Here is a 14,424-nt window from a genome sequence, read left to right on the forward strand (position 1 = left end):
TCCTGGTATTCCACCTCAGCAAGAAGATTGTTGCTTAGTGGCTGAAACACCCGGGTGTCACAGTGAACAAGGTGTTGCATTACTGCGCTCTGATCAGCCTCTGGAAACATCCCATAATCCCCTTAAGTCAAGTGGCCACTCTTCTCATTGTTTTGCACTTGCCTAGGAATGCGGATATGCCCTTTGAAAGCTCCGTTTCTGACAGCCAGCTCCGAGACAAAGCAAGCCATTACTGTGGAATGTTGTGTGTGTGAGAGAGAGAGGCAGGGAGGAGGGGGCGGTCTGCTGCTGTCTGAACTTACAAGACATGCTTTCAGCCCCCCAGAAACCCACTCTCTCTCCCCCCACATACACACAACACACTCCCTGTCACACTCCACCCCAACCCCATTTGAAAAGCATGTTGCAGTCAATTGCATGCTGGGATAGCTGCCCATAATGCACCACTCCCAATGCCGCTGCAAGTGCCGCAAATGTGGCCATGCCAATGCGCTTGAAGCTTTCAGTGTGGACAGATTGCAGAGCTTTCCGTACTGCGCTCTGCAAGGCTCAAAGCACTCTACATCTGCAAGTGTAGCCATACCCTAAGAGTTCATTGGTATCTGCTGCCTATTCCCCCTCCCCCACCCCCCACCACCCCCACTGAAAGTAACAGTTCTTTTTGTGGTATTATTAGCTATGGAAAATAAGGTAGTTTCAAAAAGCAGCTTTTCAGGTGGGAATAAGCATTAGGATCAAATGAGCTCTTAAGAAAGAAAGGTCTTGTTTTCATGAAAATACCTTTAGTAAGAAGAAAGGGAGAAAGAGTAATGCTGAAAGTTTTATATATGAGCAGTATTGCTTCTAAGAAATATTTTATTTTCAGGTTTTCTGTGAGATCCTGCAATTTACACTAAAGTCTTTACAATGTCCAGAGGGCTCCTTCACCAGCCAGAGGGTTTAGATAGTGAAGACAAAACGATTTAAGCCTGTGTGCAGGGAGCTTTTATCCTACATTTCCATGGCAACTTGATGAGCAGAAAAACAGCCTATTATGCAAGGACAACTGAGCTATCTTGCTAGGACAGTCTGTTTTATCTTTTATTCTTTCAACAGTAGCTTTGGGAGAGAGAAACCTAGGGGAAACTCTGGAAGGAGAAGTTGGGGGATAGTCATATGGCCTTTTGAAAGAAGGGGAATTGGAGAAGACCATATCCAACAGCATCCTAAATGAAAGGCAGATGCTGGAGCTGGGGAGAAGGTTTGGAACAAGGAGGGCTACCTGACAGCTCACAGGCTGACACAGCTCACTGGCTGACACTTCTGCTGTCCTTCTTTTGCAAGCCCTGAGCTCTCTCTGCAATCATTACCATCTAAAACAGGCCAGCTGCCCGAATTCCCTCTATACTGAATATTAGATTCCAGTGCTCTCATCAACAGCTGCAGGGAAAACAGGCAACTGAACTCAGACAGGTTTCAGAGCAGCAGCCATGTTAGTCTGTATCCTCAAAAAGAAAAAGAGGTCTTGTGGCACCTTAGAGACTGACCAATGTATTTGAGCATAAGCTTTCGTGAGCTACAGCTCACTTCATTGGATGCAACCGGTTGCATCCGATGAAATGAGCTGTAGCTCACGAAAGCTTATGCTCAAATACATTGGTCAGTCTCTAAGGTGCCACAAGTCCTCCTGTTCTTTTTGTGAACTCAGACAGTGGCAGTCCAAAACCATTTCATTTCTGCTCTCAATATACACCAGCGCGGCCAGATTCCAAAAGGTCAGGCTGAGGTGCCCGTTACACTTGGATGAAGAGCTTAGTTATGCAGCCAGAACGAAATGTCAAAACGTGGGTTCTCTTTTACATATTTACCTTTCGGGCCTTTGAACAACTTGATTTCTACAACCGTCTCCAGAATAGGTCTCCTTCGACGAACATACAATCGCACAATAGAGCCAGCCTCTTTTAGTGCCTCTACGGCTTTGCTGTGAGAGACCTCTGATACATCAGCCTCATTCACCCGCAAGATGCAATCATTGACCCTGCAAGGAAAGAAAAAACAGATTTAGAGAACGTTGCATTTGTTATTTTGAAATTGAGCAGAATGTGCTTCATCAGAAATATTATCAAATGAACACAGGTTAATAGGGATGTTTGTCAGGCCACAGATTTAGTGTGATGCATTTCACTGATTAACAGTGGGAAAATGGCACACCTGGCCCACTGAAATGGCACACCTGATTGTATTTGCCATCCTGTCTGATCATTTAGAGAGATGAACTGCTGCTACCTAGTATAAGCTCTTTGGGGAAACTACTGTCTTTTCTCTGTGTTTGTACACCTCGTACAATGTGGGGCCTGGTCCATGACTAGCACTCCCAAGTGCCAGAGCAAAACAAATGAAGAACAAACTTCTTCTCTGGCTCAAGGTAGGCCACTTCCCAGCTCTATTCTAACAAGGAAGTCTTACATTAATGTAATTTTATTAAAGAGCTCATGCTCTGTTATCAGTACTATGCTTATTCTTAAGGAAATCAGCTATTTAAATATACACAAGGCAATCACTTTTGCTTCATTCAAATACCTCCTTAAAACGTTTTTCATCAGCAAGGCCCACCAGTGATATCACTTAAATTAAAAAATGCTATCACGCTTTGTAGTGAGGCGGCGTGGCCTCCCTCTGAGACTGAGGGGGAGAAACCACGCTCCAACTCCTGATGGGTGGAGCCAGGCAAGCAATGCCAGAAGCAGAGGGGCACAGGAGGTTTAAAAAATGGGCCATGCAGCTCATTTATGCAAGAGCTGGGGAAGGAAGCCCACTGCCGAGCCCTGCAGCCAAGACAGAGCTCTACAGTGCTGAAAACCCAGAGGAGGAGCCAGGACTGCCAACTGACCAGTACCCGGGGGAGCTACTGGGACTGCCACTGGCGATATACCCTGGGGAGATGGAGGAACCCCAGGAGATGGAGGTACACTTCAAAGGGATAGTAGGAAGTAGCCAAGGGACCCCAGACATTAGTCTGATTCTGTTACCAGAGTCTAAGTCAGTGTGTTTCAGTGGGATCCCCGCTAACCCAGTGGCAGAACCCTCAGGTTCCTGTCAGGGCCCTGGGCTGGAACCCGGTGGAGAAGGGTGGGCCTGGGTCCTTCTACCCCCTGCTGCTGCCAGCCCCCCACCCTGGGGTGACAGCCTGCCCACCCTAGGCTGGATGACATGTGTTTGCTATTTGCTCAGCCCCTGCTCCGAGGGCCAGAGCTCCTAAACTGCTTGTTGCTCAGCCCTTGCCCAAATTAAACTATTGTACCAATGTCTCATTGTCAAAAAATAAACATGTAAACTTAACATTTGGAACCAATCCTTCCTCTGTCATCCCCATGTCACAATTCAGGGCAACTACACTTGTATTGCCCCTATGTGTTCCCACGAGGGAACCCACTATAGGATCCCAGCTCCTTAGCCATCACTTCTCTTGCACGGAGACCAATGTCTCTCTTCCTCCCAACTGAGTTTTTTTTTCCAGGATCCACAGTTTCCTACCTACACTGTGATATCCCTAACAAGCCAGACTGCCTAAACACACCAGCATCTGCACTTTGCTTTCACTTTGAACAGCTGTAATAGGGAGCCATTATAAACAAACACAGAGCACTTTATAAGCAAACACATTTATTCTTAAGGTGAAAGCATTACAGAGAAAACATTAAAAACAATAAAAGGCCCTACACAAAAGCTAATAAGCTTACCAAACATCACACCTCAACAAGGGCTCTTGTAGGAATCAGTCCTTCAAACCCCACAAAGGGTTTTTCCTGTGGCTACAAGCTCATAACAGGCTTGGCGCAGAACCAGAACCACCATCAATAGTTTAGTCTTTTCTTTATAGTATTTGGGGCTTTGATCTTGGCCTTATGTAACAGATGATCAGCAGACAAAGGGACACTCCTCAGGGCCCACTTCAAAAGGCAGGGTTTTTGCATAATCTGGGTTGGGGTATGTGTGTTCACCTCCCCCTAGATATATCCTAAGAAATCCACTTCACACCTATTATTCCAAAAGTCCATGCTTGTCTGACACATTGTTCAATATAGTCTTTTGATCATCCATCCTCACAATAACATATAATCTTTGTGTTTAATACAATGGACCCTAAAGGTATTTAAACTTAATTCAGTAAGTTCTTCTAACGATTGCAGGCAGCTGCCATTTCTTTCACACCTCACCCCACAGTTTTGTTGCCCTTTACTGGTCATTGGGTGCAATTAGATTGTATGTGCTTTCGGGCATGCAGCTTGTGCAACATACAGCTACTGAGAGTTATCTAACCCCATTGTATGTGCTGAAGATATACATAAATAATAACACGCAAGAAACAAAACTAACTGAAATGACAGTACTCAAAGAAAATAAAGAAAGCAGATAATATGCCAGTATACTAAATGCTTTTATATATGAAACTTCACTCTGGGCTCACGGTATTCCTTTAGAGCAATACATCTGTGCAACAGGATATCCTATCACAGACTCAAGAGTTCTAATGTGCTGAGGGGAATATAAAGTCATACCCAAAGCATAAATGAATTTCCAGGGAATTATTTAGACTAATTCTGACAGAGTAGAAATTTTGTGTTCAACAAGATTGTTATAAAAAGCCTTGGAAACCAAAGACACATTGTGTTGTCAAGTTTTTGGAGAAAAGAAGAGATACAGAAGAAAACTCCGATAAGTTTCAACTGGTACAACTAGGAAACAAGATAAACAATTAAAAGTCTCCTTATAAAGAGTTATGTATCTAAAACAGTATACATACAATTTTAGGTTGCATTAACAGAGGCACAGCATGCAAGTCATGGGAGGTGATATTACTGCTCTACTTGGCACTAGTGAGGCCTCAGCTGGAATACTGTGTCCAATGTTGGTCACCAATGTATACAAAGGATAAGAGAAAATGGAAAGGATCCAGAGGTAAGCAACAAAAATGATCAAAGAGATGGAATGCAAGCCATATGAGCAAAGGCTGAAGGAACCGGGTATGTTTCATAGAATCATAGAAGATTAGGGTTGGAAGAGACCTCAGGAGGTCATCTAGTCCAACCCCTAGCTCAAAGCAGGACCAACCCCAACTAAATCATCCCAGCTAGGGCTTTGTCAAGCTGGGCCTTAAAAACCTCTAAGGATGGAGATTGCACCATCTCCCTAGGTAACCCACTCCAGTGCTTCACCACCCTCCTAGTGGAACAGTGTTTCCTAATATCCAACCTAGACCTCCCCTACTGCAACTTGAGACCATTGCTCCTTGTTCTGTCATCTGCCACCACGGAGAACAGCCAAGCTCCATCCTCTTTGGAACCCCCTCTTCAGGTAGTTGAAGGCTGCTATCAAATCCCCCCTCACTCTTCTCTTCTGCAGACTAAATAAGACCAGTTCCCTCAGCCTCTCCTCAAAAGTCATGTGCCCCTACCCCCTAATCATTTTTGTTGCCCTCCGCTGCACTCTCTCCAATTTATCCACATCCCTTCTGTAGTGGGGGGGGCCCAAAACTGAATGCAATACTCTAGATGTGGCCTCACCAGTGCCGAATAGAGGGGAATATTCACTTCCCTCGATCTGCAGGCAATGCTCCTACTAATGCAGCCCAATATGCCATTGGCCTTCTTGGCAACAAGATCACACTGTTGCCTCATATCCAGCTTCTCGTCCACTGTAATCCCCAAGTCCTTTTTTGCAGAACTGCCACTTAGCCAGTCGGTCCCCAGCCTGTAGCACTGCATGGGATTCTTCCTTGCTAAGTGCAGGACTCTGCACTTGTCCTTGTTGAACCTCATCAGATTTCTTTTGGTCCAATCCTCCAATTTGTCTAGGTCACTCTGGACCCTATCCTTGCCCTCCAGCATATCTACCTCTCCCCTGAGCTTAGTGTCAACCGCAAACTTGCTGAGGGTGCAATCCATCCCATCGTCCAGATCATTAATGAAGTTATTGAACAAAACCAGCCCCAAGACTGGCCCCTGGGGCACTCCGCTTGATACCAGCTGCCAACTAGACATGAAGCCGTTGATCACTACCAGTTGAACCCAACAATCTAGCCAGCTTTCTATCCACCTTATAGTCCATTCATCCAGCCCATACTTCTTTAACTTGTTGGCAAACATACTGTGGGAGACCATATCAAAAGCTTTGCTAAAGTCAAGGTATTTCATGTCCACCACTTTCCCCATATCCACAGAGCCAGTTATCTCATCATAGAAGGCAATCAGGTTGGTCAGGCAAGACTTGCCCTGGGTCAATCCATGTTGACTGTTCCTGATCACCTTCCTCTCCTCCAAGTGCTTCAAAATGGATTCCTTGAGGACCTGCTCCATGATTTTTCCAGCGACTGAGGTGAGGCTGACTAATCTGTAGTTTCCCGAATTCTCCTTCTTCCCTTTTTTTAAAGATGGGCCCTATATTTGCCTTTTTCCAATAATTCAAAACCTCCCCCGATCACCACGAATTTTCAAAGATAATGGCCAATGGCTCTGCAATCATATCAGCCAAATCCCTCAGCACCCTCAGATGCATTGCATCCGGCCCCATGGACGTGTGCATGTCCAGCTTTTCTAAATAGTCCTTAACCTGTTCTTTCACCACTGAGCGCTGCTCACCTCCTCCCCATGCTGTGCTGCCCAGTGCAGCAATCTGGGAGCTGACCTTGTCTGTGAAGACCGAGGCAAAAAAAAAAAAAAGCATTGAGTACTTCAGCTTTTTCCACATCCTCTGTCACTAGGTTGCCTCCCCCACTGAGTAAGGGTCCCACACTTTCCCTGACCTGTATAGTTCGGAAAAGAGGAGATTAAGGGGGGATATGACAGTAGACTTCAGATACTTGAAAGGCTGTCATAAAAAAGATGGAGAAAAGTTGTTCTCACTTGCCACAGAGGGCAGGACAAGAGGCAATGGGTTCAAAATATAGCATAGCACATTTCAGTGCTTAATTTGTGCCAGGGCCATGAAAGTAAAAAATTGCTTGAGCCCTGGAATCTAATCGCTTGGGCCCTGGCACCCCTTTAATTACAAACTAAGTACTGGCAGATTTAATCTAAATCTCAAGAAAAACTTCCTAACTGTAAGAACAGTAGGACAATGAAACAGACTGCCTCAGGAAGTTGTGAAAGCTTCTTCACTGGAGGTGTTCAAAAGGAGGCTGGATAGCCATCTGTCTTGGATGGTTTAGACACAACACATCCTGCATCTTGGCAGAAGGTTAGACTAGATGAATCTTTCAGTTTCTTCTAACCCTATAATTCTATGATCTAGAGAGATTCCAGTTTTCATTCAACAGTTGGATTTGCTGCTTTGCTTTAATGCCAGACATATTAGTCTCCCAATTGTATAACTGTGTCTTCTGTGGCTTGGGGCTGTCAAATTAACAGGTGCTCTAATTTAAATTACTTAATTTTTTTATTTTAAATTGGTCATGAATACACTTTGTCATTGCCTTTTGCTTAGATGTAGGGTAACTACTGAGCTGCTTCTGCATCTTTTCTGATTTAACATTGTCATTATATTTGCAGTACATCTGTCTGTACCATGTCTTCTGAAAATATTTTATCTTATTTATTAGATGACTGGTGAAAAAGAAAAAAATATATTCTTAAAAAAAGGGGTGGGAGGAGTTACAAGTTATTCTACTCTATAAGCCTGCATGTTGCAAATGTTTCCATCAGTATAGTGAATGCCCTAATAGCTGTTGGCTATTCTGCGGTGGTTCTGTCTCAATCTCTCCTGCTGGAGTTTTTCTACTGTGGATAAATAAATACTTATTGAAGCAAGGAGTTGAACCTGGGTCTCCCACATCCTAGGAGAGTCACTTGCTTTCTCTCTGCACCAATGAATATTCAATTATGGAAACAAAGTGGAACAGCTCCAACAGGAGAACTGAATTTATGTCCCTGTAGTTAGGGCATTCACCCAGGACATGCAAGAATGATAGAGCATAGACTAAATGTGAGTCTCCCATCTTCCAGGTGACTGCTGTAACTACTAAGCTACAGAGGCAGTCCATCTCTCTTGCCTGATGAATATTTAATAATTTATATAAAATGGAACAACAACAGGAGATAGACTGAGAGAGCCCTGCCAGCATAGTCTGGTGATTAGTGCATTCCCCTAGGATGTATGAGATCCCAACTCCCTGTTCTGCCACTTTCCTAGATCCCAGGTGAGAGCCCTCACTTCTTGGTGGGAGCAGAGAGGGGTGTGTGCACATTTCTTCAGAATGTTTTTTGACTATATGAATGTCATGAGATGGTTAGCTAATGTTCTACTTCCTGAAATTCACTAAGATCGTTATGCTGTTAAAAAAATTAATCACCACCTAACTCCCCTTAAAATTAAACAGTTTATGTACAGGGATAGGCAACTGCTGCTGAGAACATAATGAAAAAAGAGGATTTCTCCATATATAGTGGATATGCCCCCAAACTAAGACATTTTGGAAAGCCACTGGAGACTCCATAAGGGAGATAACATGGTGTCAGCTGTCAGGTAACTACTTAGTATTTTTATTAAATTGTCCTGAAAACTCTGTGTCTTCTAAAAGCCATAAAAGAACTGATCACTCATCTCCTAGTTGCTGTGAGAATTACTATAGCAAAGTGGTGGAAAAGGAGTGACTCCTCTAGATCTACTGACTGCTATTAAAAAGCATGGGAAATTCTGGTATCAGAAAAAATAACTCATCATGTCAGAGTTTTTACAGGGGAAAAGGAAAAAAAGATGACTTAGAAATCTGGTGGACCTTTTTGGAATTTGCTGGAAGAGGGCCATTGCTTGCCACCAAACCTGATAGTTTGAGAACTTTCTTTGAATGCTAAGGAAGGCAGAGAAACCCTTTCAACAACAGTCAAAATTAAACTCAAAACTGAAATATTAAAATAAGGAAAAGAGATAGAAGGAAAAAGGAGAAAAGCTTAATATTGCACAGAGTTTTGATAAGACAACTCACAAACAGGTTAAGCATGAATATGTAAGAAAAACAGAGGATTGGTCCTAAACATCAGATAGTGAAAGACTCTATCAACTGACAAGATAGAAGAGGAAGCGGAAGCGGAAGCGGAAGCGGAGAAGATGACCAATCACAATATGTGATCAGTATCACAAGGCTCAAGAAAGTGATTAGTAGCAGGTCTCTTTAATACAGTTTAGAGACTCCATACGTCACTTTATAACTGTGTATTTGTGTGATACTAAGTTTACCTCTATGTTGTAAAGACAAGTTTATGAGATTTCTGTTATGAAAGAATAGATGTTAAATAAAATAAAAATATGAACATAACACTGAATGTGTTTTCAAACACTGGCAATTTATGGAGGCTGGAAGATAAAAAGAAGCAACTAAATCACAAATGAGATGAGCAGAGGATATGGTAGAGAAAAGTGTGAAAGTTGAAACACCACCACACAACATGGAATAGATGTTCTTTTAATATCTTTTTAATCAAATTTTTACAGAAGGTTTTTCAGGGCCAATGCTTTGGATATTTGTGTGTACATGAACACACAAATGGGATGGGAGTTTGCTAGGATGACAAATACTTTTCATCATTTATGATTGTGCAGTATCTAGCACAATGAAGCCCAACCTACTTGTAGCCTTTAGATTCTACAGCTATATAAACGTTAAACAACAACAACAAGCACCTTAGCAAAAATTTGGTTAGTTTCAATTTGCGAGTATGGTATACAGAGTCCAGGATGTTGAGCTTTAACTCTGATTATTTAGAGTCACAATTAATGTCAGTCATCGTGAATTGGTCTCCAAAGTATTCTCCCAGCCTTACTGAAATGTTCATATTACTCATGACCATACAGGAAATCTGTACTGCACAAAGCTAAAACCTTCCTACATGCCTTTATGTGGCTATGCATTTTATAGATGTGAAGGTCAAAGTACAAGGCAGAGTATACATACTGAGCCAACAATGAATATACAACCTAACCTAAGACAGGAACACACAGGTCCAACCGAACAAAATAAGGTCATAGAGTTTGAGACCAAGACCTACACTAATTCCACCACAAAAATTCCAGTTTGGAAGGAATTGTTCAAAAAGTCATTCCTTGTTTCCACAACAAGACATCATAGACAAATTACTGAACATTAAGGTTGTTTCCTAATACACGATATTTTAAACTATTACTGCCACAGTTATAGAAGAGGGAAATAATTCTCTCTTTTATGATACTTCCTCAATAAACACCAGTTCATAAAGTTATTGTTTTTCAGAAGTACTGACCCAGAAAGAAAGCAAAAGTGAATCTTTTCCCTAAATTATTGCTAATATTCTTTTACAATAATGAATTCATAAGAAATTCTAGACAAAAGAATATTTGAGAGTTCTTAAAGATGTATAACTTTAATTACTAAGACCTAACAATCTAACAGCACAAGCTACAGATTCAAGAAGCTTCTGCCAAAATTATTCTCTTACTGATAAAGAGAAGATTTTTTTTCAGTAAAAGCAATGCACAATTAGAAATATTTCAGAGACTGCAGGCACCATGGATTCATGCAGAACAATAGCAGATGGTCTTTAAAAATATGTTCTCATAATTCAGAAGATAATATGCCTCACTGTTAAATACCCTGAATATAAGATATCTTTTTGGCACTACAGTTTCCTTGAAGAGAGAATGGCCCAGCTTTTTCCTCCTAGATCTCAATTCAACAAAGCATTTAAGTATGTGCTTAACAACAAGGAGCCGCCCCCACCTCCAGCTTTGAAAGTATCTTGTTTCCTCATTGGTCATTTTGGTCAGGTGCCAGCGAGGTTATCCTAGCTTCTTAACCCTTTACAGGTGAAAGGGTTTTTCCTCTGGCCAGGAGGGATTTTAAAGGTGTTTACCCTTCCCTTTATATTTATGACAACTACTCTGGCTCAAAACGGGCAGTGTGGAGCACCAAAAGACAGAGCCCACAAGGCCAAGATTAGAACACCCCAAAGCAACCAACAATACAAGGGGAAGTGTTTTACCAGAGCTTAAATGAACCTCTGCTGGGCTCTATAGAATAGGGAGGTCTCAAAGAGTCACAACAGACCACAAATACTAGCATCAACACATTGCCGCGCTGAAGTCTGGGTGTTGGTCAGGCCTGCTTCAGACAAGTACGGTTAGTGTGGTTCCCACTGCAATGCAGTCAGCATTTAATGGAGAGCCTCATAGTGGTCTTTTTCTGAATTGGAATTGATACAGACTATTTATTCTTTAATCAAAGCTTAAAAATCAATACAATATTACTATTATCTAAGGGGGAAATATTGTGTAAATCATTAACTACTAGATAGGAAACAATTTATACTGGTCACCACCACTAAAAACACAGCCTTTATCACATTTTTAAATTATTCTATGTTTTAACCTTTTGCAACCAGATACATTTAAATTTCTCACTCTCAATGTATCATTAGGTTGATGGTTTCATTCTTCTAATGCTCTCCAGAGCACAATTTAAGAATAACATGAGACTGAAGATTAGGGGACTCATTTTACTCTCTCACTTTAAAATCATACCACATTTTTTGCAAGTGCTTCTGGCAATATATTGAGATTGATAACATACACAAATATAAACAACTCTCATGAAAATAAATCTCCAATATAAATGATCCACGACTGGCCAGTCTGGCCACCTGAGGCAGAAGCATGTAGGAGATAAATTAATGGGACTGAATGATTTAATTATTCTCTTTCTTAAGTAACCCAACAAAATTTCAAAAAGTTACTGTACTTTGCTCAATTTTTTGTGGGGGACACGTGCGGCAATAGGTATAATGAGGGTAGGGTATATTAGATCCTTTCTAAACTCTGCTTGGGTAGCTGCATACTCTTGTATTCTGGGGTATTTACATTACACTGTCTAGGGAAAAATGTAATTCTTGGTTTCAATATGCAAGTGTTTCTCTCTCTCTTTTTTTTTTTTTTAAAACACAAGCAAAACCTTACTGACCTCAAGGAAGAATGAGGAGTAAAGCAGGGATGTAGCCTAAAACCCCTCTCAGCATACATCTCTGACTTACCAACTCTATAGTGCAGCCCTCAAAACCACACTCCTGCTGAAGTATATAGAGGTACAGATGCGGGCTATATGCTTATGCCTTGGACATGTTGTCTGCCTAGGTACAGATATGGCCCCAGTAAATTATCTGAGCCACCAACAGAATCTACATTTGCTAGACACATGCTCCAACACACAAAACTGATTCCCATTTACACTAAGGCCCTTGTATACTGCTCTGGAAGTATAAAGTGGACTTAAAAGAGGGGGGAGAAAAATACATCTATATCCATGTTAGAGCCATCTTTCACTGCCAGAGTAATTTAAAGGGGCTTTAGTGTAAATGAGAATCAGCCCCAAGCTGAGAAGTTTAGGAATTCATTTACCATATTTGGCTTGGTCTGTCAGCTGAAGTGAAAGAATACTAAGAGCATATCACAATATGTTTGGTGAATGTGTCACCCAAAAACTAGCCCACTGGTTGTACATTTTTTAATGAAGGTCAAAGTCACCCCATAGAAGAATTTGTGGGTTAAATGTGCTTGCTAAAAATTGGGCATTTGCTAACATGGACAAAATGATTCAGGACATGACAAACTTGTATGCCAAATTCACTGAAAGTCTGCAAGCTGCTGATAAATCAGGGTGGTGAGATTGATATAAATAAGTGAATAGATATTGCTAGAACACATAAAATATCAGAAACCCAGATGCTAAAGAGAAGGCAGTTTATGAAGTAGCAAATCCAGTCCAAGCTTTCTAACAATTTAAAAAACAGAACAGATTGCTCTCCCAAGACAACTGAATAATTAGGATTATAAACAGAGTAGTGTATGCCTGTAGACACTTTGAAATCTTCCCTCGTGATCTGGATTTTTTTTTTTTTTTTTTGGGTGGTGTGACTAACTTAATACAACATAATATTTAGAGGGGAAAAGTGATCTTGTGGTTCAGGTACTGGAGTGGGACTTAATTCCCTGCTCTTTCACAGACTTCCTGTGTGTCCTTGGCCAAATCACCTAGAATTTTTGTACCCCAGTTCCCAAGCTGTAAAATGTTGGATTAAAACAGTCCCTTTCTCTCACCTTTTGTCTTATTTATTTAGATTGTAAGATCTCAAGGGCAGGGGGTTGTCTTTTACTCTGTTTGTACTGTGCCGAGCCCAATGGGGCTCAAACTCAGTTGAGACCATTAGGTGCTATTGCGATACAAATAAATAAATAATAATGGTTCTTCTCTGGGGAGCATTCAGCCTTGTCAGAATTTTCTGGAAGCTGAGGTTACCAGTTGGCAAAACATTTCTCCCTGCACCCACAGACTGAGATGAATTTCCATGAAGCTTGTAGGGGAATGTAAAGCTTCCCCACATTTAGACACCTCAAATGTGGAATTGAGGATGGTGACCCAGTATTGGTTTAGCTAGAAGGAAAGCGGGGTCACTTGGTCCCTACAACTGACTGCACTTTGCTTTTGGTCTGTGCTGTGGTCATTGTATCCTGTCCTGGGACTAGCCATCTGCTGATGAGCTTCCCTTTGCTCTCTTGGGTCAGATCAAAGGTCCCTGAGGTCAAATGGGCAGAAGGGGGCTGCTACACAATGAACCAGGCTCCCTTTGCACTGCTGCAGCACGCTGTTCACTGTTCTGGTTCCCCACACCACCACAGCTGCAGGATCCGCAACAGAAGCCCTGTGTCACCAAAAGGGAAGCAGCTGAATGGGGCTGCGTAAGATGTTGGGATGCACGTAGGAGAACTTCTTCTGGGCACCAGAAGCCTAGTACTCTGGTAGGGGACAGAGCTACCTGCTCATTGTAGTCAGCAGCAGCCAAGACTTCAGACTGGTGGGCCCCTTGAAGGAATAATAATATTAATGGGACTTACAGGCAAAAAATAGAATAGGCACCTTATATGTGGAATTAAAGCTATGCTTTCCTTCCAGAATATAGGTAAACACCAATTATCCAGATCTCTCGAGGGACATACTGGAATTCTGATTTCTGGGGAGATTTCTGAATTTGGACAAGCCACAATTTGATGCAGCTTGGATAATATGAATTTACCTGTATATACCTTAACCACTTCTTTGATTGAATAATCTATTATGGTGGAAGCTTGCTGGAATCTGAGATTGATGTAGCATGGTTATGCAGCTTTCATAGGAAGTTACCAGTTCGTTGCCTATTGCTATTATTGCATTTGCTTATTGATATTTTTAATAGTATACTTGTTCTACCCCCCCCTAATATTTCAATCATATCTGTCAGTTTCATACAGCATTTGTGACTTTAATTTTCTACTTATTATTTGTAAGATGGAAACAGCAACACATTGCACTATATAATTAGGAATGGAAAAACCCCTGCAGCTCCTTAACTGTGACAAGAAAATAAATCCAGAAATTATAACGTATTCCTG

General features: G+C 41.7%; 1 protein-coding gene across 11 annotated transcripts in view; it reads right to left on the reverse strand.

Moving 5' to 3' along the window:
- Window positions 1–14,424, reverse strand: part of DLG2 (discs large MAGUK scaffold protein 2) — a 1,449,547-nt gene that overhangs the window by 419,445 nt on the left and 1,015,678 nt on the right. For all 11 annotated transcript variants that reach the window (XM_043528333.1, XM_043528345.1, XM_043528361.1 and 8 more), the window contains one exon: window positions 1,848–2,017. In XM_043528333.1, the coding sequence (XP_043384268.1) occupies window positions 1,848–2,017 (170 nt within the window). The remainder of the gene's footprint in view (window positions 1–1,847; window positions 2,018–14,424) is intronic.

Source organism: Chelonia mydas, chromosome 1 (assembly GCF_015237465.2).
Source record: "Chelonia mydas isolate rCheMyd1 chromosome 1, rCheMyd1.pri.v2, whole genome shotgun sequence".
NCBI classification, from domain to species: Eukaryota; Metazoa; Chordata; order Testudines; family Cheloniidae; genus Chelonia; species Chelonia mydas.